The 25,207-nt window shown below is 39.6% G+C and overlaps 1 protein-coding gene across 8 annotated transcripts in view; it reads right to left on the bottom strand.

Annotated features, from left to right (window-relative positions):
* Positions 1 to 25,207, bottom strand: part of METTL8 (methyltransferase 8, methylcytidine) — a 154,936-nt gene that overhangs the window by 47,637 nt on the left and 82,092 nt on the right. For 5 of the 8 annotated variants that reach the window (XM_044933896.2, XM_044933891.2, XM_044933902.2 and 2 more), the window contains 3 exons: positions 24,443 to 24,582; positions 20,631 to 20,737; positions 20,431 to 20,496 (listed from right to left, as the gene is read on the bottom strand). In XM_044933896.2, the coding sequence (XP_044789831.2) occupies positions 20,431 to 20,496; positions 20,631 to 20,737; positions 24,443 to 24,582 (313 nt within the window). Of the gene's footprint in view, positions 1 to 18,359; positions 19,683 to 20,430; positions 20,497 to 20,630; positions 20,738 to 24,442; positions 24,583 to 25,207 lie in introns of those variants that run through there. The other 3 variants (XM_044933884.2, XM_006070242.4, XM_044933901.2) reach the window with 2 other exon arrangements.

The raw sequence follows: 25,207 nt of genomic DNA, 5'->3' as shown, positions 1-25,207 counted from the left end.
TGATAGCATGTACATTCTATATTGCTTCCTACCTCCCAGGTGTGCCAGACACTCATTAGGACCAAGCCTTAGGGAGCACAGTTGAAAGGGATCTTTGGACCGAAATAGCAAGGAAGCTAAGGTAACAGGTAAGAAGATGAACATGAACTCTGAAGAGAGATGTAAGATCAGGAAAAGGGAAATAAACATTTTTGTCTGAAGGCAGGCGATGGAGAGCGTGAGTAGAGGCAGTGCCTAGAATTCTCATTAAGACCCTAAATGCCAGGGTGGCTTCTTCCTGTTGTGCCAGCACACTGTGTGGGGAAAGTCAACGTAACACCTTTGCTCTAAACACTCTCTGTTTACCCATCACTTCCAGCCACAAGGGTTGGTGGAAGGTCTGAGATTTTCCCAGGTCTGCTTGGTGGGTTTGATGATTCTAGAGTATTCTTAGTGGTGGGCATTATGAGAAGGTACTATGGTGGTGGGAGCCCAGGATCTCTTATACTTAACTCTTCTCTCTATGGGGCGGATGATGAGACTGTGTGCAAAGTGCCAGGCTGAGTCCAAGTGGGCTGGGAATAGTGAACAACAGTGGTAGGGTAATCTGTATGGAAAGTGGGTGGGAAGAACAGAGCTAGCGACAGAAGACCGCAAATTCATGATTTGGGAAGACCAGGCTGGACACAAAGGCTGGTTTTTGTTTTTAACTGTGCTAAAAATACACATAAAATTTACCATCAACCATTTTTAGTGTACAGCTCAGTAGCATTACGTACATTCACACTGTATTACCATCACCACCATCCATCTACACAACACTTTGCATCTTGCAAAACTAAAACCTTGGCAACTCTAGCCTACCTACTGTCTCTGTAAGTTTGAATATGGTATCATATTCTAAGAAATCATTGCTGTATCCAGTCATGAAGCTTTTCTGTCTCTATGAATTACATGTATCTGTAAGTGGAATCATACCTTGTTCTTTCGTGACTGGCTTATTTCAGCTAGCATAATGTCCTCAAGGTTTATCTATGTTGTAGCATGTGTCAGAATTTTGTTCCTTTTGAAGACTCAATAACATCCCTTTGTATGTATATACCATGTTTTGTTTACCCACTCATTGCTGATAAATGCTTGGGTTGCTTCCTCATTTCGGTTATTATCAATAATGCTTCTATGAATATGTACCACTTTGGGTCCCCACTTCTAATTCCTTTGGATATATATCCAGAAGTGGTGCTGCTGGCTTACATGGTAATTTTACCTTTAACTTTTTGAGAAACCACCATACTGTTTTCCATAGGTGGCTGCACTGTTTTTCATTCCTACTAACAAGGCACAAGTGTTCCAATTTCTCCACATTCTTGCCAACACTTGTCATCTTCTGTTTTTAATAGTGCCATCCTAATGGGTGTCAGGTACTGTGCCATTGTGGTTTTGATTAGTGATGCTGAACATCTTTTCATATGCTAACTGGCCATTTTTCATAGCTTCTTTGGAGAAACGTCTATTTAATTCCTTTGTTCATTTTTTAAATTGATTTGTTGTTGTTGAGTTGTAGGAGTTCTTTCTATATTCTGGATATTAACCCCTTGTCAAATATAAGGTTTGCAGATACTTTCTCCTGTTCTGTGGGTTGCCTTTTCACTCTGTTGTGTCTTTTGATGTACAAAAGTCTTAAATTTTGATGTGTTCAGCTGAGCATTTTTCTATTATTGTTGCCTATGCTTTTGGTGTCATATTCCAAGAAATTATTACTACATCCAACGTCTTAAAGCTTTTCCTATATGTTTTCTTCTAAGAGTTTTATAGTTTTAGGTTTTACATTTGGGTTTTTAAAAAAATTCATCTTGAATTAATTTTTCTATGTGATCTAAAGTTAGGGTCTAACTTAATTCTTCTGAGTGTGGAAATCCAGTTTTCCAACATAATTTATTGGAAAGACTGTCCTTTCCCCACTGAATGGTCATGGCACCCTTTGGAAAAATCACAACCATGTATGCAAGGGTTTATTTCTGGCCTCCACACAGGCTAGTTTTTTTAAAATTATGTGATAAGGTGATGATTATAGCAAGAGATGAGCCAAATCAGGTTCTTTGGTTGGATGACCAGCTCAGATGAATCATTTTTTATAGGGTGGGGTTTTGTAGCACTAACAGAGGAATACAGTTCTCTTGAAGGCAGCCTAGACCTCATCCAATAGTGACAGGTTGGATGGACTGAGGTAATGAAGGAATGGTACTGAGAGGTATTTAACTGGAAGCCCTAAATGCTGTGGCATGAGGAGATCTGTGTAGAAGTATCAGTTCAGTTCAGTTCAGTCACTCAGTCGTGTCAGACTCTTCGCGACCCCATGAATCGCAGCATGCCAGGCCTCCCTGTCCATCACCATCTCCCAGAGTTCACTCAGACTCACGTCCATCGAGTCAGTGATGCCATCCAGCCATCTCATCCCCTGTCGTCCCCTTCTCCTCCTGCCCCCAATCCCTCCCAGCACCAGAGTATTTTCCAATGAGTCAACTTTTCACATGAGGTGGCCAAAGTACTGGAGTTTCAGCTTTAGCATCATTCCTTCCAAAGAAATCCCAGGGCTGATCTCTTTCAGAATGGACTGCTTGGATCTCCCTGCAGTCCAAGGGACTCTCAAGAGTCTTCTCTAACACCACAGTTCAAAAGCATCAATTCTTCGGCGCTCAGCCTTCTTCACAGTCCAATTCTCACATCCATACATGACCACAGGAAAAACCATAGCCTTGACTAGACTGACCTTTGTTGGCAAAGTAATGTCTCTGCTTTTGAATATGCTATCTAGGTTGGTCATAACTTTCCTTCCAAGGAGTAAGCGTCTTTTAATTTCATGGCTGCAGTCACCATCTGCAGTGATTTTGGAGCCCCAAAAAATAAAGTCTGACACTGTTTCCACTGTTTCCCCATCTATTTCCCATGAAGTGATGGGACTGGATGCCACGATCTTCGTTTTCTGAATGTTGAGCTTTAAGCCAACTTTTTTTTTTTTTTAAACTTTACAATATTGTATTAGTTTTGCCAAACATCGAAATGAATCCGCCACAGGTATACCCGTGCTCCCCATCCTGAACCCTCCTCCCTCCTCCTTCCCCATACCCTCCCTCTGAGTCTTCCCAGTGCACCAGCCCCAAGCATCCAGTATCGTGCATCAAACTTGGACTGGCGACTCATTTCATACATGATATTATACATGTTTCAATGCCATTCTCCCAAATCTCCCCACCCTCTCCCTCTCCCACAGAGTCCATAAGACTGATCTATACATCAGCGTCTCTTTTGCTGTCTCGTACACAGGGTTATTGTTACCATCTTTCTAAATTCCATATATATGTGTTAGTATACTGTATTGGTGTTTTTCTTTCTGGCTTACTTCACTCTGTATAATAGGTTCCAGTTTCATCCACCTCATTAGAACTGATTCAAATGTGTTCTTTTTAATGGCTGAGTAATACTCCATTGTGTATATGTACCACTGCTTTCTTATCCATTCATCTGATGATGGACATTTAGGTTGCTTCCATGTCCTGGCTATTATAAACAGTGCTGTGATGAACATTGGGGTACACGTGTCTCTTTCCCTTCTGGTTTCCTCAGTGTGTATGCCCAGCAGTGGGATTGCTGGATCATAAGGCAGGTCTATTTCCAGTTTTTTAAGGAATCTCCACACTGTTCTCCATAGTGGCTGTACTAGTTTGCATTCCCACCAACAGTGTAAGAGGGTTCCCTTTTCTCCACACCCTCTCCAGCATTTATTACTTATAGACTTTTGGATTGCAGCCATTCTGACTGGTGTGAAATGGTACCTCATAGTGGTTTTGATTTGCATTTCTCTGATAATGAGTGATGTTGAACATCTTTTCATGTGTTTGTTAGCCATCTGTATGTCTTCTTTGGAGAAATGTCTATTTAGTTCTTTGGCCCATTTTTTGATTGGGTCATTTATTTTTCTGGAGTTGAGCTGTAGGAGTTGCTTGTATATTTTTGAGATTAGTTGTTTGTCAGTTGCTTCATTTGCTATTATTTTCTCCCATTCTGAAGGCTGCCTTTTCACCTTGCTAATAGTTTCCTTTGTTGTGCAGAAGCTTTTAAGTTTAATTAGGTCCCATTTGTTTATTTTTGCTTTTATTCCCAATATTCTGGGAGGTGCGTCATAGAGGATCCTGCTGTGATGTATGTCAGAGAGTGTTTTGCCTATGTTCTCCTCTAGGAGTTTTATAGTTTCTGGTCTTACGTTTAGATCTTTAATCCATTTTGAGTTTATTTTTGTGTATGGTGTTAGAAAGTGTTCTAGTTTCATTCTTTTACAAGTGGTTGACCAGTTTACCCAGCACCACTTGTTAAAGAGATTGTCTTTAATCCATTGTATATTCTTGCCTCCTTTGTCAAAAATAAGGTGTCCATAGGTGTGTGGGTTTATCTCTGGGCTTTCTATTTTGTTCCATTGATCAATATTTCTGTCTTTGTGCCAGTACCATACTGTCTTGATAACTGTGGCTTTGTAGTAGAGCCTGAAGTCAGGTAGGTTGATTCCTCCAGTTCCCTTCTTCTTTCTCAAGATAGCTTTGGCTATTCAAGGTTTTTTGTATTTCCATACAAATTGTGAAATTATTTGTTCTAGCTCTGTGAAGAATACCGTTGGTAGCTTGATGGGGATTGCATTGAATCTATAAATTGCTTTGGGTAGTATACTCATTTTCACTATATTGATTCTTCCAATCCATGAACATGGTATATTTCTCCATCTATTAGTGTCTTCTTTGATTTCTTTCACCAGTGTTTTATAGTTTTCTATATACAGGTCTTTAGTTTCTTTAGGTAGATATATTCTTAAGGATTTTATTCTTTCCATTGCAATGGTGAATGGAACTGTTTCCTTAATTTCTCTGTTTTCTCATTATTAGTGTATAGGAATGCAAGGGATTTCTGTGTGTTGATTTTATATCCTGCAACTTTACTATAATCATTGATTAGTTCTAGTAATTTTCTGGTGGAGTCTTTAGGGTTTTCTATGTAGAAGATCATGTCATCTGCAAATAGTGAGAGTTTTACTTCTTCTTTTCCAATTTGGATTCCTTTTATTTCTTTTTCTGCTCTGATTGCTGTGGCCAAAACTTCCAAAACTATGTTGAATAGTAATGGTGAAAGTGGGCACCCTTGTCTTGTTCCTGACTTTAGAGGAAATGCTTTCAATTTTCCACCATTGAGGATAATGTTTGCTGTGTTTGTCATATATAGCTTTTATTATGTTGAGGTATGTTCCTTCTATTTCTGCTTTCTGGAGAGTTTTTATCATAAATGGATGTTGAATTTTGTCAAAGGCTTTCTCTGCATCTATTGAGATAATCATATGGTTTTTATTTTTCAATTTGTTAATGTGGTGTATTACATTGATTGATTTGCGGATATTGAAGAATCCTTGCATCCCTGGGATAAAGCCCACTTGGTCATGGTGTATGATCTTTTTAATGTGTTGTGTAACACTTAAGCCAACTTCTTCACTCTCCTCATTCACCTTCATCAAGAGGCTTTTTAGTTCCTCTTCACCTTCTGCCATAAGGGTGGTGTCATCTGCATATCTGAGGTTATTGATATTTTTCCCAGAAATCTTGATTCCAGCTTGTGTTTCTTCCAGTCCAGCATTTCTCACAATGTACTCTGCATATAAGTTAAATAAGCATGGTGACAATATACAGGCTTGACATACTCCTTTTCCTATTTGGAACCAGTCTGTTGTTCCATGTCCAGTTCTAACTGTTGCTTCCTGACCTGCATACAGATTTCTCAAGAGGCAGGTCAGGTGGTCTGGTATTCCCATCTCTTTCAGAATTTTCCACAGTTTATTGTGATCCACACAAAGGCTTTGGCATAGTCAATAAAGCAGAAATAGATGGTTTTCGGGAACTCTCTTGCTTTTTCCATGATCCAGCGGATGTTGGCAATTTGATCTCTGGCTCCTCTGCCTTTTCTAAAACCAGCTTGAACATCAGGAAGTTCACGGTTCACATATTGCTGAAGCCTGGCTTGGAGAATTTTGACCATGACTTTACTAGCATGTGAGATGAGTGCAATTGTGCGGTAGTTTGAGCATTCTTTGGCATTGCCTTTCTTTGGGATCGGAATGAAAACTGACCTTTTCCAGTCCTGTGGCCACTGCTGAGTTTTCCAAATTTGCTGGCATATTGAGTGCAGCACTTTCACAGCATCATCTTTCAGGATTTGAAATAGCTCAACTGGAATTCCATCACCTCCACTAGCTTTGTTTGTAGTGATGCTTTCTAAGGCTCACTTGACTTCATATTCTAGGATGTCTGGCTCTAGGTCAGTGATCACACCATCGTGATTATCTGGGATGTGAAGATCTTTTTTGTACAGTTCTTCTGTGTATTCTTGCCACCTCTTCTTGATATCTTCTGCTTCTGTTAGGTCCATAACATTTCTGTCCTTTATCGAGCCCATCTTTGCATGAAATGTTCCCTTGGTATCTCTAATTTTCTTGAAGAGACCTCTAGTCTTTCCCATTCTGTTGTTTTCCTCTATTTCTTTGCACTGATCGCTGAGGAAGGCTTTCATAGGTAGCATTATTAAAAGCGGCTTGGAACTTCTCTAGAGATCCAGTTGCTAAGACTCCACTCTCCCAATGCAGGGGGCCTGGGTTCAATCCATGGTCAGGGAACTAGATCCCACATGCTGCAGTTAAAAGATCCTGTATGCTGCAACAAAGATTGAAAATCCCACGAGCTGCAATGGAAGACCTGACTCAGTCAAATAAATAAATAAATATTTTAAAAAAATGTTTGTTTTAAAGGACTTGGACACCAGAGGGTATGTGACACAGGGGCTACATCTTGAGGACTTGTTTTACATGCTGTTTGGTTTTTGCTGGGTAGCACATGACTAGATTTATTCATGGAGGGCTTTGAAAAGCATCTGAAAAATTAGGATGCTAAATGATATTGTTTGGGTTGGGTAGACTATGGTGGTCAAATGGTAGTGGCCAGCTAAAGCCAAGAGACTTTAAGTAGGAGATACCACATCTCAAACAGATGGGCATCCATCCTAATTTGTGGGCATCTAAAGAGCAAGGGCCAAGTCTTATTCATTCCAGTATGCTGTGTCCAGCTTGAAATGAACTGAATGTAAGCCAAGGAGACAGCAATAATTTGAAGTAAGAAAACTCAACTCTTTATAGTTAGGAAAAGTTTCTTATGCCTAATTTACAATACTTATATTACAGGAAGAGTACATTTCTCCTCCTTTCAAAAAGATAAAGATTTGATCACCATCCTTTGTTTTTAAAAAATCTATTATTTACCACTTATTAAGGACCAACCTGACCTGCCTCTTGATAAACCTATATGCAGGTCAGGAAGCAACAGTTAGAATTGGACATGGAACAACAGACTGGTTCCAAATAGGAAAAGGAGTACGTCAAGGCTGTATATTGTCACCCTGCTTATTTAACTTGCAGAGTACATCATGAGAAACACTGGGCTGGAAGAAGCACAAGCTGGAATCAATATTGCCGGGAGAAATATCAATAACCTCAGATATGCAGATGACACGATCCTTATGGCAGAAAGTGAAGAGGAACTAAAAAGCCTCTTGATGAAAGTGAAAGAGGAGAGTGAAAAAGTTGGCTTAAAGCTCAACATTCAGAAAACGAAGATCATGGCATCTGGTTCCATCACTTCATGGGAAATAGATGGGGAAACAGTGTCAGACTTTATATTTTTGGGCTCCAAAATCACTGCAGATGCTGACTTCAGACATGAAATTAAAAGACACTTACTCCTTGGAAGGAAAGTTATGACCAATCTAGATAGCATATTCAAAAGCAGAGATATTACTGTGCCAACAAAGATCCATCTAGTCAAGGCTATGGTTTTTCCAGTGGTCACATATGGATGTGAGAGTTGGACTGTGAAGAAAGCTGAGCGCCAAGGAATTGATGCTTTTGAACTGTGGTGTTAGAGAAGACTCTTGAGAGTCCCTTGGACTGCAAGGAGATCCAACCAGTCCATCCTAAAGGAGATCAGTCCTGGGTGTTCATTGGAAGGACTGATGTTGAAGCTGAAACTCCAATACTTTGGCCACCTCATACGAAGAGCTGACTCATTTGAAAAGACCCTGATGCTGGGAGGGATTGGGGGCAGGAGGAGAAGGGGACGACAGAGGATGAGACGGCTGGATGGCATCACTGATTCAATGGACATGAGTTTGAGTGAACTCCGGGAGTTGGTGATGGACAGGGAGGCCTGGCGTGCTACGATTCATGGGGTCACAGAGTCAGACATGACTGAGCGACTGAACTGAACTGAAGGACCAATTATCTCCAGGCATCATGCCTTTGACTTGATGTGCATTATATTTAGTCCTTGCCACAGTCTTCGGGTATGCAATATGATCTCCAATTACTGAGGCTCAGAGTTGTTAAGTATCTTGTTTAAGGTTACACAACCAGCAGGAGCACAGCTAGGATTTATATCTAAGCAGGTCCCATGTTTCTTCTCTGAGAACTCTCTTTCTGTTTCTACCTGGGAGCTAGCATTCTCATCTTCTAATGTGATATTCTTCCAGGGTTAATAAACACATTTTCTTCAGCCTCTCTAATCATGGCTCCTATTAAAAAACTATTAATAATATTTTATCTGTCACTGGCCTTCCCCCAAGTTCTCCATGTTCTTTGAGTTTGGCATCAACCCAGCATTTAAATACTACTGAGTGGGGGGAAAATATCACAGGTTTTGATTTCAACAAAAGAACTGAATCATCTCTCTTTCCATTTTACATCAGCATAGAAACTACTTTGCACCGATTCACATATTCACAAAAAAGTCAAAAATTTAAAAAGTGAACCAATAAAAACCATATGTAAAATAGATAGTCAATAGGAATCTGCTGTATGGCTCAGGAAACTCAAACAGGGGCTCTGTATCAACCTAGAGGGGTGGGATGGGGAGGGAGATGGGAGGGAGGTTCAAAAGGGAGGAGATATATGTATAGCTAAGGCTGATTCATGTTGAGGTTTGACAGAAAACAGCAAAATTCTGTAAAGCAATTATCCTTCAATAAAGAATAAATAAATTAAAAAAAAAAAAAAAGAACCCTGGTGACAGCAGGGTGGTGAGGGGTGGTTTTGTTTACTTCACACAGACAACTTGATGAGAAGGATAGCAGCAAAAATCACTGAGCACTGGACCAAACATTTCTAGGGGTAGGAGCCTAGGTCCTGGCACAGCACACTCTGAGGTAAAGAGAGACAATAGGGTTCAGGAGGCAAAGTCAGACATAGGTTTTTAGTCCCCCTGTGGCTTATTATTTATTTTTTTGGCCGTGCCACACGGCTTGTGGGATCTTAGTTCCCTGACTAGGGACTGAACCTGCGCCCCCTGCAGAGGAAGCATGGAGTCTTAACCGCTAGACCTCCAGGGAAGTCCCCTCCCTGTGGTTCACAGCAGGGCAGGTCAAGCGAGGGGAGGGTTGTGTCCAGGTGCTGGTGTTTCATTCCCACTTCCTGATGGGGTCGGCAGAGAGACTGAGTAAATTTGTATATGGTATCTAATGAAAATCTTGGGCTTTCCTAACTTTACCTTTTCCTGTTCACCCCTTCATTCCCCATACCAAGGGGAATGCCTGACATGTAACTGGTATGTAACTGGTACACATCGGCTGTAGTTGTTCTCAGTTGTTGAGTCGCTGAGTCATGTCCAACTCTTTGAGACCCTATGGAGTGCAGTCTGCCAGGCTCCTCTGTCCATGGGACTTCCCAGGCAAAAATACTGGAGTGGGCTGCTACTTCCTTCTCCAGGGGATCTTCCTGACCCAGAGATTGAACCCGCCTTTCCTACATTGGCAGGTGGATTCTTCACCACTAAGCAGGGAAGCCCCACACACTGACTGAATGGGCAGTAACAAGGAGATTGTGGGGAGAGGGCAGGAACCGGGAAACAATGCCAGGAACTGGAGTAATTTTTTTTTTCCTATTAATCTACCATTATTGTGTTTTATGAAACTATTGATCTGGGACATGTGGAAATTGATAAAATAAAACAAAAAGCAACCAGTGGTTCTTCACCTCGAATAGTCTGAGAAGCGCTGGTGTACAGTGAGTCAGTGTAGAAGTGCTGCTTGGCAGAGTTGCGAGACCTCCTGGCCATTTATTTAGTGACGTCTAGTAAAGATTTAAGTGTAGTAGGGTTCCCAGAATAAGTCACTGGGTGTAACTTTGGAAATTCATTTTGTTTGCAGTTCCTAGTATTCTAACCATGTACAAGTGTCAGAGCATACTGTGCAGATTCTACGCATCGCTAAGGCAGATGCTTACAGACCAGGGAAGCTGCCGCAGGCTTACAGGTAAATGCTGAGCAAATGACTCAGCAAGTGACAAAACGGCAAAGTAGAGTCCACTCCACACTGTTCTAGTCTCAGCAGATGTGGGGTATGTTTTTACCCAGTACTTATAAGACGTTGGGGTAATTTCCACTCCTGTTGTTTCTTGCCATGTGGAGGGACAGCAAATGGTCTCTTGAGTCCTGTCTTCCTCATTCCTGGGAGAGGTGAAGTGACTTAGATGAAAAGTGAATCTGGGAAGTGAATTAGGCATGTTTAACCTAGTCCTTTTTCACTGTCTCTTGGAAGCCAGGTACTCTGTAAAAGGTTGGGGCCATTCACTCATGGGTACATTCTCCTGGTCCGGCTGTCCAGCTGCAGGTTTTGATTCTGGGGTTCAGTACTAGGGGGACAACTGTTTCCACGCACCCTGAGCCATTCTCTCCAATATCAGCTTCATGTTTTAATTTTCATCTTTTGGCACCTTGGTCTTTCTCAGTTGGTTTAAAATGTGGGCAAGCAATACAGGGATACTCTGGGGGCCTCTTGAACTTCACCAGATGGGGGTGACTACATATTGTGGTATTGTATCACAGGCTATTCTGGCCTGTATTTACTTGCCCTCATTTCCTTGCAGAAGGCCAGCACATCTTAATCATTTGGTGACTCTATTATAATGATACCTAATATGTTCCCTTCTGCAAAGCAGGAGCTAGACTTTCCTCTATCACACTGGTAAATGAGGACAATCTGCTGGCTTGGCCAACGTCCCCTTCTGCCTGCACCTTTCTGGGTGTGTTTATCCTAAAGCTGCACCCCATCTTTCCAGATTTATGGATATCAATAAACTCAAACTTTGTGAAAACAAACACAAGGCTCTGAAATCAAAAGTAAGAATTAGATAAAAGCAAGTCTTTGCTCTTCTAAAACGTATTAAGAACAAAATGTCTTAATGGCCATTTCTGTGATATGATTCAGGTAAACAAAAAAACAGTTCATGGCCTCTGAAGCCTTTGGTTCTTCCTGGGCCAGGCTAGGAGGCATTTAAGCCTGCAGTCTAGTTCTCTGAATTTCAATTACAAGTCACTCTCGCCACAATCTTCCCTGACCTTGCATTTTTCTACTGTCACTAGAACAGTATTTGGCCACTCTGCCTGTGAACACTGCCTACTTTCTCTAGGCCAGAGTGCCAGCTGCTTCTACTGGTAGCCTTCCATGGTGGTGACTGTCTCTATGTGCCTGACCCTGGATTCCTTGTCGCCATACTTACATGGTATGCTTCCTTAACTGGACCTTGTCTATGCCAATAACTTTGTCTGTAACTCCCTCCCCATATGGTATTTTATTTGCCATATTATTTTCTATCATAGATTAAGTCCTTAAAGACAACACCCCCCCAATGTAGTGAAGACCTTTATCAGTCAAGGTTTTCTATTTTTATCATTCAACTATCCTAGTTTAAACATCTTTTAATTTAAAAATCCATCAGTATATTTAAAGTATAGTCTCCAGGTTTAGAAAGTTACTGACACCTCATAACAAACTCTGGATAAATTCACCATGGTAGAATGAATGAAGAGTAACTTATATATATAACTGTAACTCTAGTATAGATAAAGATGGACAACTAGAATCAAACTTAATGTAAATGTGCCAGGAGAAGAAAGCACAAGATTTACAAAGCTTACATGAAATAAGAAAATGCAACTGGGTGATAACCAAAGCTTTGTTGACTCGGCAGTCTTGCGGACTTAGAAAGGGAGGTGGCTCTAGCAATTCTTTGGGTGTCACAGCTTCTTCTTTCCTAGGCCAGGCAGTTGGGTATGGAACTGCACGCAGTAGGGGTAAACACGGCATGTGTTGTACATCATTTTCATTGTGGGTAAAAAACAGCAAACGGAATTCTTCTTGAGAGTTTCCTTGTACCCATGATCAGCTTCTGAATGCACTTGGAGGAGAAACAATCCTATTAAAATGTCTCTCAAAAGCCAAAGCTAAATGACTAAACACCAAAACTTTGAGGAATGGAAGAAAAAAAAAAATCTATGAGGAAAGCATCAGCTTGCTTATCCAGGGAATGAGTAGAATTTTAATTCTCATTCCAGCATGGGGCCATTGGGCACCAGGCTCCTTTCACTCTGGGTAGAAAACAAATCCCCAGGTTGCTACTGAGCCAAACTTTAAAGGCCAGTCAGGAAATGAGCAGCACTCCCCCAAATGGGAAAGCCTGGATCAGTGTTTTTTTCTAAAGTAAACAAAAGATCTGCAGAAGTATTTCCTTGCACTATTTGGCAAGAGAAAGAAGCACCTGGAGAGTGAGTGAGGAAGAGAAAGCCTGTAAGACATGGGAGTAGAACAAGGATGGTTATAATGAAGCTTTGTCTCACTAATCTCCAGAGCCCCAGTGTTCTATTACGAAACAAAGCAGCAAATGAAGAGACGCTCAGAAAGACTGGTTGATTAAGAATACATTCAAGACAGGATAAATACAATAGATGCCTTTCTGGATCCTGGATTTCATCTTTCATTTGGATTTTTAAAAAACCTTTAAAAAATATCTTCCAGAGAGTCAAAGTGGAATATATACATTAAAATAAATGAGGGCTGTGAAGGAAGATGTATGAGCAAGGAGAAAAGCTATTATCCTCGGAGGCAGAAATTTCCTTGCTTCAATGCGGCATGTGACGCTGGCAATTTCAGCCATTCTCTTTCAGGCAATTTTCAGTGCAAGTTCCAATGCTGCTTACTGGGATGCTATCTCAGCTCACCTGAAAGAGGGGGGCATAACTAAAGATGTATGGAGAGCTATTACGTTCTGTTCAGCAGGACAGACTCAGGAGAAAGACAAGTTTCTCTCAAGAGGCTGGAGGTGAGAGAAATGGGGCAGCAACCATAGCTGCTTTTGTTAAGTACACAGCATTAAAACAAAACAAAACACGGCTGAGCGACTGAGCAACAAACTAATGCAAGAGACTCAACATCTCATTAATGTCAGGAAGTTACATGGTTTCAGAGATTTTTACCAATGATAAAGTCTTAAAAGACTTGAAAGGGTGATTGTCCTTCCCCAAAGTGTTCTGAAACAACCAACAATTGATATCTAAAGATTACGTAAGAAAAAAAAAATTAACTTCTGCTTTTCCTGCAAAGAACTAGAAGTCTCATGTAAAGGAGCAATGGGTTGAAAACACTGCCAAAGAATCTGTGTTAAGGATAATAGTTTTCTTGAGTAGGCCCAAGTAGGAGAGATGTTTGGGCCTTTTGTAGGAGGCAATCAATAGCTCACCTAATTTGGCAGGTAACACCTGATAGAAAAGCATATATTTTCTGGAGTCCAGGCTCTACTTAGTGCCTATCTGCTGAAAGAAAATCAAAGATAAGGACACAAATCACAGGGATGCCAAGGACACTGCTAACCAAACACTATGTGTGACTATTTGACATCTGCTGCTGCTGCTGCTAAGTCGCTTCAGTCATGTCCGACTCTGTGTGACCCCGTAGATGGCAGCCCACCAGGCCCCGCTGTCCCTGGGATTCTCCAGGCAAGAACACTGGAGTGGGTTGCCATTTCCTCCTCCCATGCATGAAAGTGAAAAGTGAAAGTGAAGTCGCTCAGTTGTGTCCGACTCTTAGCAACCCCATGGACTGCAGCCTACCAGGCTCCTCAGTCCATGGGATTTTCCAGGCAAGAGTACTGGAGTGGGTTGCCATTGCCTTCTCCGATTTGACATCTATGTGCTCTTAAATATCCTTTTTTGCTCCCTATGTAATGTTAATACTATTTATCTCTTCACCTGCCTCGAGCTCTTCCTGACTGAAGGTTAAGTGGTTGTGAAACCACATGCACCGTAGAATCCAAAGCACCTGTTTTAAACTCTTGGCTAGTGGTGGTGCCTTGTAGTGTGCTTTTGACAAGCTCTGGGAGCAGCTGAGGGTGGGCTGCTTTGAGCCATCTGGAGGTTTTAATGTGCCCCATGCAGCTCATGCCAACCTGGCTTGCCAGAGTCAGGGTCACTGTGCCCTGAGACACTTCAGAATGGTACTCAAGGGAGCCATGCTCTGCCGCCACCTGGGCCCTCTTGCAGATGAACTTGCACTTTCAATTTGATGCTGTTTTTTTTACCCTCTGCAGGCACTCACACGCAGAACTATTATTACTTGCTTGTTACTGCATGTTGCTGATTCATACGCAGAGGAAAATGTAATTTTGTCTTAACACCTCTTCCCTGTCATTTAAGGCATATGTTAATGAAAGACAGATTTTGGCATCCACTCTCTTCTGCAGCTTTGAGGCCACAGTATATAGTCATTATAAATGAAGATGCAACTGTTATTTTATTTCTATTTATATTTATAACTACACCAAAGCCATCTTGCAGGTACCTTTGTGCCTCTCAAATCTCAAACCATATTCCAAGAAATGCTCAACATTTCATGCTTGAATTGGCATTAATGTGGCATTCATGTACATACAATGTTTTAAATAAAGATGTTTTCACTCATATTTTATTATTGACACTCTCTGATCACATATTTTAGATTATGCTGGAGCTGAGCCCTTGAGGACACTTTAAGAGTTTTTGTTTCCACTTGCAGTACAGACTGATTTTTTTTTTTAAGTGAGGAGTATGCAAGTGATGGGTGCTCTGCTTGTTTGGAGGGGAGCCAAATAGAAGTCTGAAGCCCCAAGGGGGTGGGGCCAGAGCAGAAGTAAACATATGCAGAATGCTGAAAAGAGCTGACTGCAAGCTTCTGCTTTGTCATTCCTCTCCCTTCCTTTCCTCCCCTTCCTTCCTAGTGTGTAATGTGGATAAGTGCTGCCTACTTATTTCATAGAATCACTGGATCTAGAAGGAGCTGTCTCCTTGAAGATCGTCTGATCCACACTCCCACCCACTGCTGTAATTCTCCGCTTGATTCAGGAGCTCTTTTTCTTCTCCAGCAGCTTTCCCGAGCAGCATCGTAGCCTATCAATTAAAAGTGGACTGGTGAGAGGCAGAGTTTTTAGAATCAAGACAGTTCTGTGTCCACACTGTGTTTCTGCCACTGACTCCTGTTGATATCCTAGGCAAATTACCCAATATCTCAGAGTTCTAGTCTTATCTGTTAAATGGTTACAATAAAAACTAATTTGTAGGAGTCTGAGGATTAAAGGAAGGAATAATGTGGTATATAAAAGTGTAGTATATAAAAGACTTAGCACTCAGAACTAAATTAAGAGCAGCTAAATGGTTCAATAGGAACCAGGACCCATGTTTCCTGTCTGACAGGCAATACTTTTCCACACATTTTACCGTCTTTCTCACAAGGTCTCATAAACCCATTGAAAACGTTTCTGTTGCTGGAGTACTCTGTATGCTGCCTTGTAGACTGTAGATGCTGTTATTAGTAACAACATCTCACACATATTCAGTACTTTAGATTTTACAGTGCACTTTCACAAGCAGGGAGGTGAATAACCACGCCAACATGTCTACTGATGACTAATAGAGGCAGGAAGCAGAAGGAACAGAGGCTCTGAAAGAAGTCTATTAATGATGCAAATGTGAAGTTATCTGCACTTGTGAGAAGCATAATAAACATTAACACCAACTGGAAGTAACAGTGCATGATATATTCTGGCTTCAGAACTTGGCTTTGATGAGTTAGAAAACCAGAGGAACACAGCATAGGAGTTTGGGGGCAAGAATTTAAGTTACCTGAAATTTAATGGTCTAAATGCTTCAGATGTCCAGGAGGGCAGCTCTTCACACATGGGTGAATAATTTTCACGTACAAATGAGTATAGCAATGATATAGACCGCATGATGGTAGAAACCTCGATGTGTTCATAATTTAGAGACAAAGCATATGGAACTGAGACAAGCAAAACAAATAAGTTCTCAGAAGTCAGCATTAAATGGGTGTTTCAATACTACAAATGTGTCATACTGAAATGCAAAACTTTTAATAATAGAAACTGTTACCTTGGCTTTCTCACAATCTTCTGAAACAGTACTTCATGTGCATGAGAATTTTTACATTTGGAAAATGCTCAAAAGTGAATTTTTAGAAATGGAGGAAAATGGAGGGTGCATTTTTAATATAGCATATTTCATTGTTTCTGTATTATAAAATGAATGAATACATCTTTTTGTTAGAAAGAAAATGGTCCTTTTCAAATTCAGCTCCCTCAGCAGATGAATTTTTAAATATCAAACTCTGCCTAACTAGTCCTACCGCTATGGATGAGGAAAAATGAGAATTTCATGCAGCTATCAATTATTTTTAAACTAATATCCAAGCAGATACATTTGTAATATTTCATGATTTCTTAATATCTATAGGCAATATTCCAAATCAGGTCTTTCTCTTTTTTTTTTTTTCCCTCTGCCAAAAATCTATATTATGTCTGGTAGCAGATTCTAGATAGGGGGTTGATTCAGGTAGGCTAAGGGAGAGAAAGCAGAAGACACTGATAGAAATGGCCCGATGAGCAGCCATGTGGAATAGGAGGTCTATGCTAGACAGAGCCCAAAAGAGCCCAGTTTGTGTCTCACAGTCCAAATTTGGTTTGATGTATTTTTGAAGTTTCTAAAGGTTAACTACATGCTGTAATACATTATAGAAAGACACGAAGCAGAATTTTACTGTGCCAGTCAAGAAGCTGGCTTGAATCTGCTATTTAGGACTGAGAGAGACAGTACAATTTACATGTGTGAGAATGTGGGAATAATTTTACCTTCTGTTGTTTTTAAAACCACCTTGGGCCATGATTTTTAAATTGAGACACAAGAAGATTTGCGGGGGGGAGGGGGAGTTCCCATAGCAACATTAACTTATCTAAGTGCCCTTGTTGTATGTAATACTTTCAATACTAGTTTGGCTTTAAAATACACACTTTAATTAGGAAAAACAACTGAGTTAAGAGTCTCAGGCAAATTTTGACTTTTACATTTACTGCATGTTTAAACGGAAACCTTGATATTGTACTTCTGAGGATTTGCTACCAAGGCAAATGTATGCAGATACCTTTCGGGATTTTCCTTGCCCCCATCTCTGACCTCACTGCATTCCATTCTATTGACAACTCCTCGATCAATCTCTCTATAAATATATTTAAAGCATGCTGTGGCTAGGATAAAACAGAAACAAACCAATCTTGAATGGCTCCAGTCCAGAGGTGAGAAACCAACGCACCCTCTTATTTAAGGCTGTCTACAAGCTGATGCCCTCCCCATCTTTTCTCCACTATTCTGAACCATGAACAGCCCTATCAAACATACTCGTCTTCTCACCATCTTCTGAGAACATATGTTCTAGAACTAGTCTGAGACCTACCTCCTCCCACAGCCCTAATTCTTTCCTTCCATCCCACAGCTAATCTTTCTCTCTCTTCAGAACATTATTACTATACCACGCAATGTCTGACCAGGCAACATCCCTCCCCTCTTTTTTTGATCAGTGTCCTCATTTTCCTTTGAGGAACTTTCCTCCATTCACTATGGTCTGGTGGAACCATCAAATAACCTGCCCTGATTCAGTCTGTCAATAAAAGAATCCATGACCCAGCTTGGATTAATCACATCCTGCCAGGAAGCTGAATTTTAAGTGAGTTCAAAAAGGAAAACTAGTTGGAATGATCATTCTAGGTCCTTTCAAGAGATTGTCCATGTCTTTCAGATTTCTGTGGCTCATAATCAAAGTCTGTTAGCTGAAAAGCTCCCTATTTGAGTAGAAAAGAAAGAAAGTGAAGTCGCTCAGTCGTGTCCGACTCTTTGCAACCCCGTGGACTGTAGCCCACCAGGCTCCTCCATCCACGGGATTCTCCAGGCAAGAATACTGGAGTGGGTTGCCATTTCCTTCTCCAGGGGATCTTCCCAACCCAGGGATTGAACCCAGGTCTCCAGCATTGCAGGCAGATGCTTTAACCACTGAGCTACCAGGAGTACTTGCTCATATATTATCTTGGTCATGATTTAGAGGCTTGGGATGCACACATTTTGCTTTGCCAGCTACAGCCTACTTATGCTCTCAAAACACAGGGCTGGGACTTTATTTATTTATTGTATTATTCCATATAATTCAGCACAAAGTAAGTACTCAGTATACATTGTGTAACAAATGAAAGACCAGTCTTAGAAACTCCATTTTTACTAAATGCAATTTGCAAGCCAATTTATATCTTTTTTGAGGCAAAGTGGTAAATACCATTTTTATTTTTTTGGACGCACTGGGTCTTTGATGCAGCGCACGGGCACTTCATTGCTGTGCGAAGACTTTCTCTAGTTGCACTGAGCTGGGGCTGCTCTCTAGTTGTGGTGCCCGAGCTTCTCAGTGCAGTGGCTTCTTCTTCTTGTGGAGCACGAGGGTGTGCAGGTCTAGTTGCCCCATGTCATATGGGATCTTAAGTCCTGGATCAGGGATTGAACTCATGTCCCCTGCATTGGCAGGCAGATTCTTAACTACTGGACCACCAGCAAATAGTAAAAAATTTTTAATTGCTACAATTTAAGAATTTTCCTGGGTAAATACTCTTCTTAAAGAAGGCTTCCAACTTGTACACCAAAGAATAGCCTGAAAATAATGTTAGCATTAGTCATACTTCCCCTATTTTAGGAAAGGAAAGATAAATTAAAATTCTGTTTCAGACATTAGTCTCTAAATTAAAAAAAAAAAAGGTTTGGGGATGGACAACAGACAATAACAAAACAAAAAAATAGGCCTTTGCCTTGGTCTTGTGACTTTCCTTGGAAACAAGGCAAGCTGACTCTGCTATCAGTTAACAATGGAGGAGAGTTCAGCTGTGTTCAACTAATGTATAAATAAAGGAGATGATTTTTTTCACTTCTAAAAAATGGCAGGCTTTGGTTTCTCAGAATCATCTGACTTATATCAGTAATTTACCTAAATGCTTTTAAAACTCAGAACAAACAAAATGGTTAAGACATAATAAATCCAAACAAGCTTGAGCATATTAAGTTTTAAAAACACAGAATGTTGTGCTCTCTTCCAAGTCACTTCTGTGTGCTTAAAATGCACACAACAGTCCATCCACGATAAACAGCAGGATACATAGATTCTCTTCTTCTGACTGTCTTTTCAAAAAGAAAGATTTACTGAAGACTCTGAATAGTGTAATCCTCTGGTTTGTACCTTAACATGATACATAGTTCAGCCATGAGAAAGGACTGAAAATACCAAGTTGGAGCTTTTTTGAGTCAAGTGTAATGGCTTCTGGAATTTGCCTTGAACCCACACTCGGTGCATTTTCACTTTTTTTTTCCTGTTAACTTGTAAGCGACGATCAACCAGATTTTGCTTCTCATCTAACCCAGCCTTACAGAACATATTGTGTACTTCCCCTGTGAGACAAAAATGGCAATCAAATATATGACATGTGACTTGGGGGGGGCAGTCAGGAACAATGGAACATTAATGGAATGACTGACCATATGAATTTCATTTATACCAAGAAACATTTTCTAGTACAAATTGATGAAGGAAACCTATGACACCAAGTAGGCTTCCTCTACTTCACACAAACACACCAAATATAAACAGCTGAACATAGCAGGTATTAATAGATACACAACAGTACTGGTTGCAGCTTTCAATATTTTGAGACATGCCCTAGGTCTGAATTCTTGCTGGTTTGCAGAGATCCCAAATGGCACATTATAAAAGTACTCATGTAAGTTTGGGGAAAGTACTTGAATGCAGAATTCATTTTAAATGCTTTTTTTAAAATGAGAAATTGACAAGGCATAAGTAATTTTCTATGGACTCTTAAAATCAAACTCCCTCTTTTGACTGTGGAATGTCATCAATTTTTTTATGTCTGGGCTAATGGTACCTCCAAAATGGAAACTTCATTTGGGCATGAGAATGAAACAAGTGATTCTTTAAAGCAGTTTCAATTGGAAAGAGATTAAAAGGCAAAAGGCCATTTTCAAGCTTTTACACACAACAGTTATAATCACTAAAGTGTAAAGACATCTCATGTTTAATCAGCTCCTGAAGCCTCATTTTAGAGCTTTTGAGTTTCTCCCTGCAAAGTATACCCAAGAAAAGTTTCTACAGCTAATTATTTCCTCTTATAGATATGCATACCTTTTGTAAAGAAATATGCTCTGGTGCCATCTCCTCGAACATAAAAATTTTCAGATAAACAATGTCCTAAAAAAAATTGTGACAAGAGAAACTTAGTATTCCTTAAAAAAAACCACCACCTACAACAAAACTGACATGAAATGTAAACACAGCATTATTTAAAACACATGAAAATAATTCCAAACTGAATATATCATTACCCCTTTTAAAACGAAGCTGAGTCTTATCATATCTTCCATAGTCCCGAAATAACAGCATTCCCCCAGGTTTCAGTAACTTGGACAGTCGGTTTATAACACCTTGCATCCTTTGAAGACAAAGCAGGAGACTGTGGAAGTCTTGTTTTCTACACAACATTTAACATTCTTAATGATAAAATAAGCATAGCTTGATAAGGCCAAAGAAATCTAAGCCACAAACATAAGGGCACCAAAAACAAAAGTATTTTGTATAGAAAGAAAAAAGGATAGCAATTTGCTCAATAATCAGATTCAAAAAGTCTAGAATATCAAGAAATCACCCAAATGACTAGAGTGGTAACTTCACATAGCTTGATGTATGAAGTAAAAACTGAACTGCAAAACCATACAGACATTCCTGATATTTACAGCAAATTCAGGTAGTTACAAGGCAGAAAAAACCAAAGTCGTTTCATTTTCCTTGCATGACAAAAAATATGCCAGAGCTGTCCCAAATCAGATATACCTAAGCAGGGACATCTTTTCCTCCAAAACTAGCTGCTTTTCCTCCTGACTTCTTTATTTAGTTCAAAGGTACCATCATTCACTGAAGTGTAACACCTCAGAAAAATCTTTGACCTCTTTTACTTTTCTCTTTTTCCATTATACTCTTCACAACTGTTCAATCATCAAATTGTATGTCTTTTTATTATCGTTATTACATATTTGGTATTTTCTCTCTTTTGTTTCCATTAGTACTCTCTTAATACAAACTCCATCGTTCTCTGGCTGGAAAGAGAATTTCTTCCTAACTAGCTTTATTCTTTTCCCTGCCAATCCTTCCTGTATATTATTGATGAGTTATTCTGCTTAAAAAGATGGTTTTCTCAAATCATCCCTTTGTGCAAATTTTCATGATATTAATCCATAGGATAAAAATCTTAGTTCTCTTAGTTTCTTAGTTGAATCCTTAAGGTCACCTACAACTGGCCTCAATTAATCTTTCCAACATCTTTCCCACTGCTTCTTAATCTGAAGCATCGCTAGCCAAACTGTTACATGCTTCATTCTGAGCCGCCCATGACTGTGCTCACGTGGCTTCCCCTGAAAAAATTCTCTCCTCCTTACTCTCTGCCTATTTAAATTCTATTCACACTCTAAGCCCCAGCTCAATACTGGGAAGCCTTTCTTTCTTTTACTGTTTATTCTACCCATCTGGCTCCCAATCAGACATGACCTCTTGTGACTGCTCTTGATTTAATGTTTTTTGGTTAAGTGTTCAAATCAAAGCCTTACGTGTGATTATGGTACAGAGATGGCAAAGATTTCAGATCTCATAACAAGCCAAGTGACTGACACTGGCTGCCAACAGAGCTCTATTAAGGACTCAAGACTTGCTGGGAATGACAATCTACAAAATCAGTTATCAATGTCGGCCCTGGGCAGAGAATGGTAAATGGCAGCCTGTGTAGTAAGTCCTTTCTGTCTCTGCTTTATCCAAACTACTTAAAGCTTCTGAGCATTTCTTATTTTAAAAATGAAAGGTTTGGATCACATAATCTTTAAGTTCCTTCCAATTAAAACATTGTTCAGTGGAATAATGGGGTGAAAGAGTATGTCAGGTAATGAAGAAGGTAGTGAGAAACTGAAAGTAACCATGAAAATAAGAGACAAAAAAAAAAGTGGCATGACTAGGAGAAGATCTCATTTAAACAAATGAATATAAGTGTATGAAAAATAAAACTATTTTTCCTTGTTTATTTTATTACAGGTTATTTTCACACTGTGCTTATATCCTTAGGATCTGGCAATTAAAACCATATCTAAAGCTTAAAATATTCACTTTTAGGATAAATGGTTTATGTACAGAGAAAAATCTCTTTCTGCAATTATTAGCAAGACAAGCATGAAATGAAAACACAGAAAAGCAAAGAGTCAAATACTTCAAAATGTAGCCTGCTTTTGCAAACCCTTTGCTCCCAACTGTCCTTTAAAGTCTGCAATGTGGGTCAAGGCAAGGGGTGGGGAACTGCTTCTCTTATCAGTACATCTTGGCTCATAGTGCAATTCCAGAGCCAGTTTCTAAGAAATGCAGGTGGGAGTGGGTTGGGGATGATAGGGACAAGACAAGAATGGGGAAAGCCCCTTTTCTCTTAAGATGAGAAAGAAGAGATTTTTTAAAAAGTTGTTTATCTATACAATCTCTGTGTAGATCTTTAGAAAATATATTATATTTTTATTTCAATGATAAGAAGGACAGTTACTTCTTGTTTTGTAGCCTTCTATGGTTTACTCCCATTTAAGCTGGGACTCCCTAGACTCAACGGCTTGCTGAAAAGCTTTTCCAAGCTGGCAAGAAGCCACTTTTCTAGAATTTTCCTGGGGCTAAATCTACTATCACAGTGCTAGATGACCTGAAAGATACTGCCTCACTTTTCACTTACTATTATCCAACTTCTACTCACTTACCTCATTTTTAGATCATTTCCATGTAGGTAAGAAAGTAGCTATGTAATGTACTGACATGATACATCTGAATGTATTTTATAATAAACAGAATGAATATATGTACTATAAAAACAATCTTTTCAAGATATCTGCTTCCCCTTCTCCTTTCCATTCAATTCAAATCATGAAAAAACATATAATCTAAACTAATATAAATAGCCTTTTTGAGGGTTTATTTTGAATTAAAACTTTCCTGTTATACGTGTTAGATAGAAAATCTTGTTCATTATCCACCTCCTCTATCCTTTTAGCTGTGAAACAAAATATAGATGACATCTTTATGTTAGTACCTAAATAATGCCAATAGCCTCAACAGGTTAGCAGAAATAGGTTACAGAACTGGGAGGAAGTAACTTCATGGAACTTGATAGATCTCATTAGGTGCAATTACATATTTCATTCATTATTTGGAAACCTAATTTTTTTCCCTACAAGTCATCAAAGTGAACATCTCTGAATGAGAAGTAAAAGGCCTGTAAAGGATCCTAGTGATCTTATAGCAAAGAAAGAAGTACACAGTGCTTGATTTCTCTGGGAAAGAGTAACACTCACCAAAGTGGTCGATGCCAAGTCTGCACCTACTAACCAGAAGATCACAAAAACCCAATTTTAAGACACATTCTGAAGGGACAACCCCAGGCATTTAGCACACTTGTGTCTTAATACATACAGAGTGGAAAAATTTTAAGAAAAGTGATCATTTCAATTGCTGTAATATCTCTTTGTGCTTCCTCTTTGGAGAAAAGCTATATTTACTATTTCAGAACACTATGTGAACAAAAATATTTAAGTCATAAATACTTAAATGATGGCACTAGACCAACCTTAGATGATAGAGGTCCAAGGTTAATCTGGAAAATCTTGATAAACCCTAATTCCTTAGTGGGCTTCCTTAAAACAAATATTTTAAAGACCTATGTGAAGCCAGATTCACGGCCCACCTCATTACAAACATTGAGGAAGAAGCTAAATCAAAGATGTTTGTTTCTGATCACCAAGTACAGTTTCCCTCTTGGGAGTCTATTAGGCTGTTCTGAATTTGTAATTTTCTTGAAGCACTGTCACTTTTAATAGGTATGTGTCTTGCCATAAGATGCTCACTTCTTTCTGACAGTGACAGAAAGCTCACTAATGAAACAGTTTGGCCAGTTTCTTTCTAAAAGTCTGAAGAAAGGAAAAACTGCATTTAAAAGGCTGCATATTACACGTAATGTAGTTCACGAAATAATAAATTCAAGAATTGTCATTTTTGCTTTGATAGATCTGAAAGCCACTCCTGATAAAGGGGCTGTACATATTTGCTCTGCCCTTTCGTCGTCATTTACCTGTCAGGATGAATAGAAGACAGAACAAAGACGAGGAGAATGACATCCAGGGTCCCATCCGGAAAAGGGTAGGGTAAGCCATGGTCACAAACGTCATGAACAAAGGCACAGCACTGGGCTGCTCTGTACGATGCATGAGACTGTCATGATAAAGGAATGAAAAGACAAAGTTTTCAGCAGACTTCTAGTATTTTTTTTTTCAAATCAAAAAGGTTAATTTAACTTCTCCCAAAGGCCTTTCTTCTATGAATTTGATTTTCTGATTAGGTGTTCTGTTAGCTTATTTCAAACTGTCATAAAAAATTAAGTCTAGCACTTGGACTTGGTAACAAATATTCTTTTGCAATCCTTCTTTAGCTTTAAAAGTGGAGTAGGGCAGTCTTTCTGGGTCAGCAGGCAGCAGTGCTGGAAGCTCACCCTATGTTACTTCGCAGGCACTGAGATGGTCCTCTGCACTCTCTCTCACTGCTTGTTCCATGCCTCCTTTGGCTTAATCAGTAAATATCCTATAGTATGTAATCAACATTAGGCAATGGTGATGACTGTATAACTCTGTAAATATACTGAAAAAATCACTGGATTGTATACTTATAAATGGTGAATATTATGGTATATGAACTATATCTCACTAAAGATGCTATTTTAAAAATGCATTAGAGTACACACATACTATTTGCCTATAAAAACAATACTAAAAGAATATATACCAAAATTCTGAGTCACTCTAGGACTCCAGAAAGCATGACTATAGGTAAATTTTATCTT

The sequence above is a fragment of the Bubalus bubalis genome, chromosome 2, assembly GCF_019923935.1.
Source record: "Bubalus bubalis isolate 160015118507 breed Murrah chromosome 2, NDDB_SH_1, whole genome shotgun sequence".
NCBI lineage: Eukaryota > Metazoa > Chordata > Mammalia > Artiodactyla > Bovidae > Bubalus > Bubalus bubalis.
Note: the sequence above shows the minus strand (reverse complement) of the source record. Positions and strands in the feature narration are given on the sequence as shown.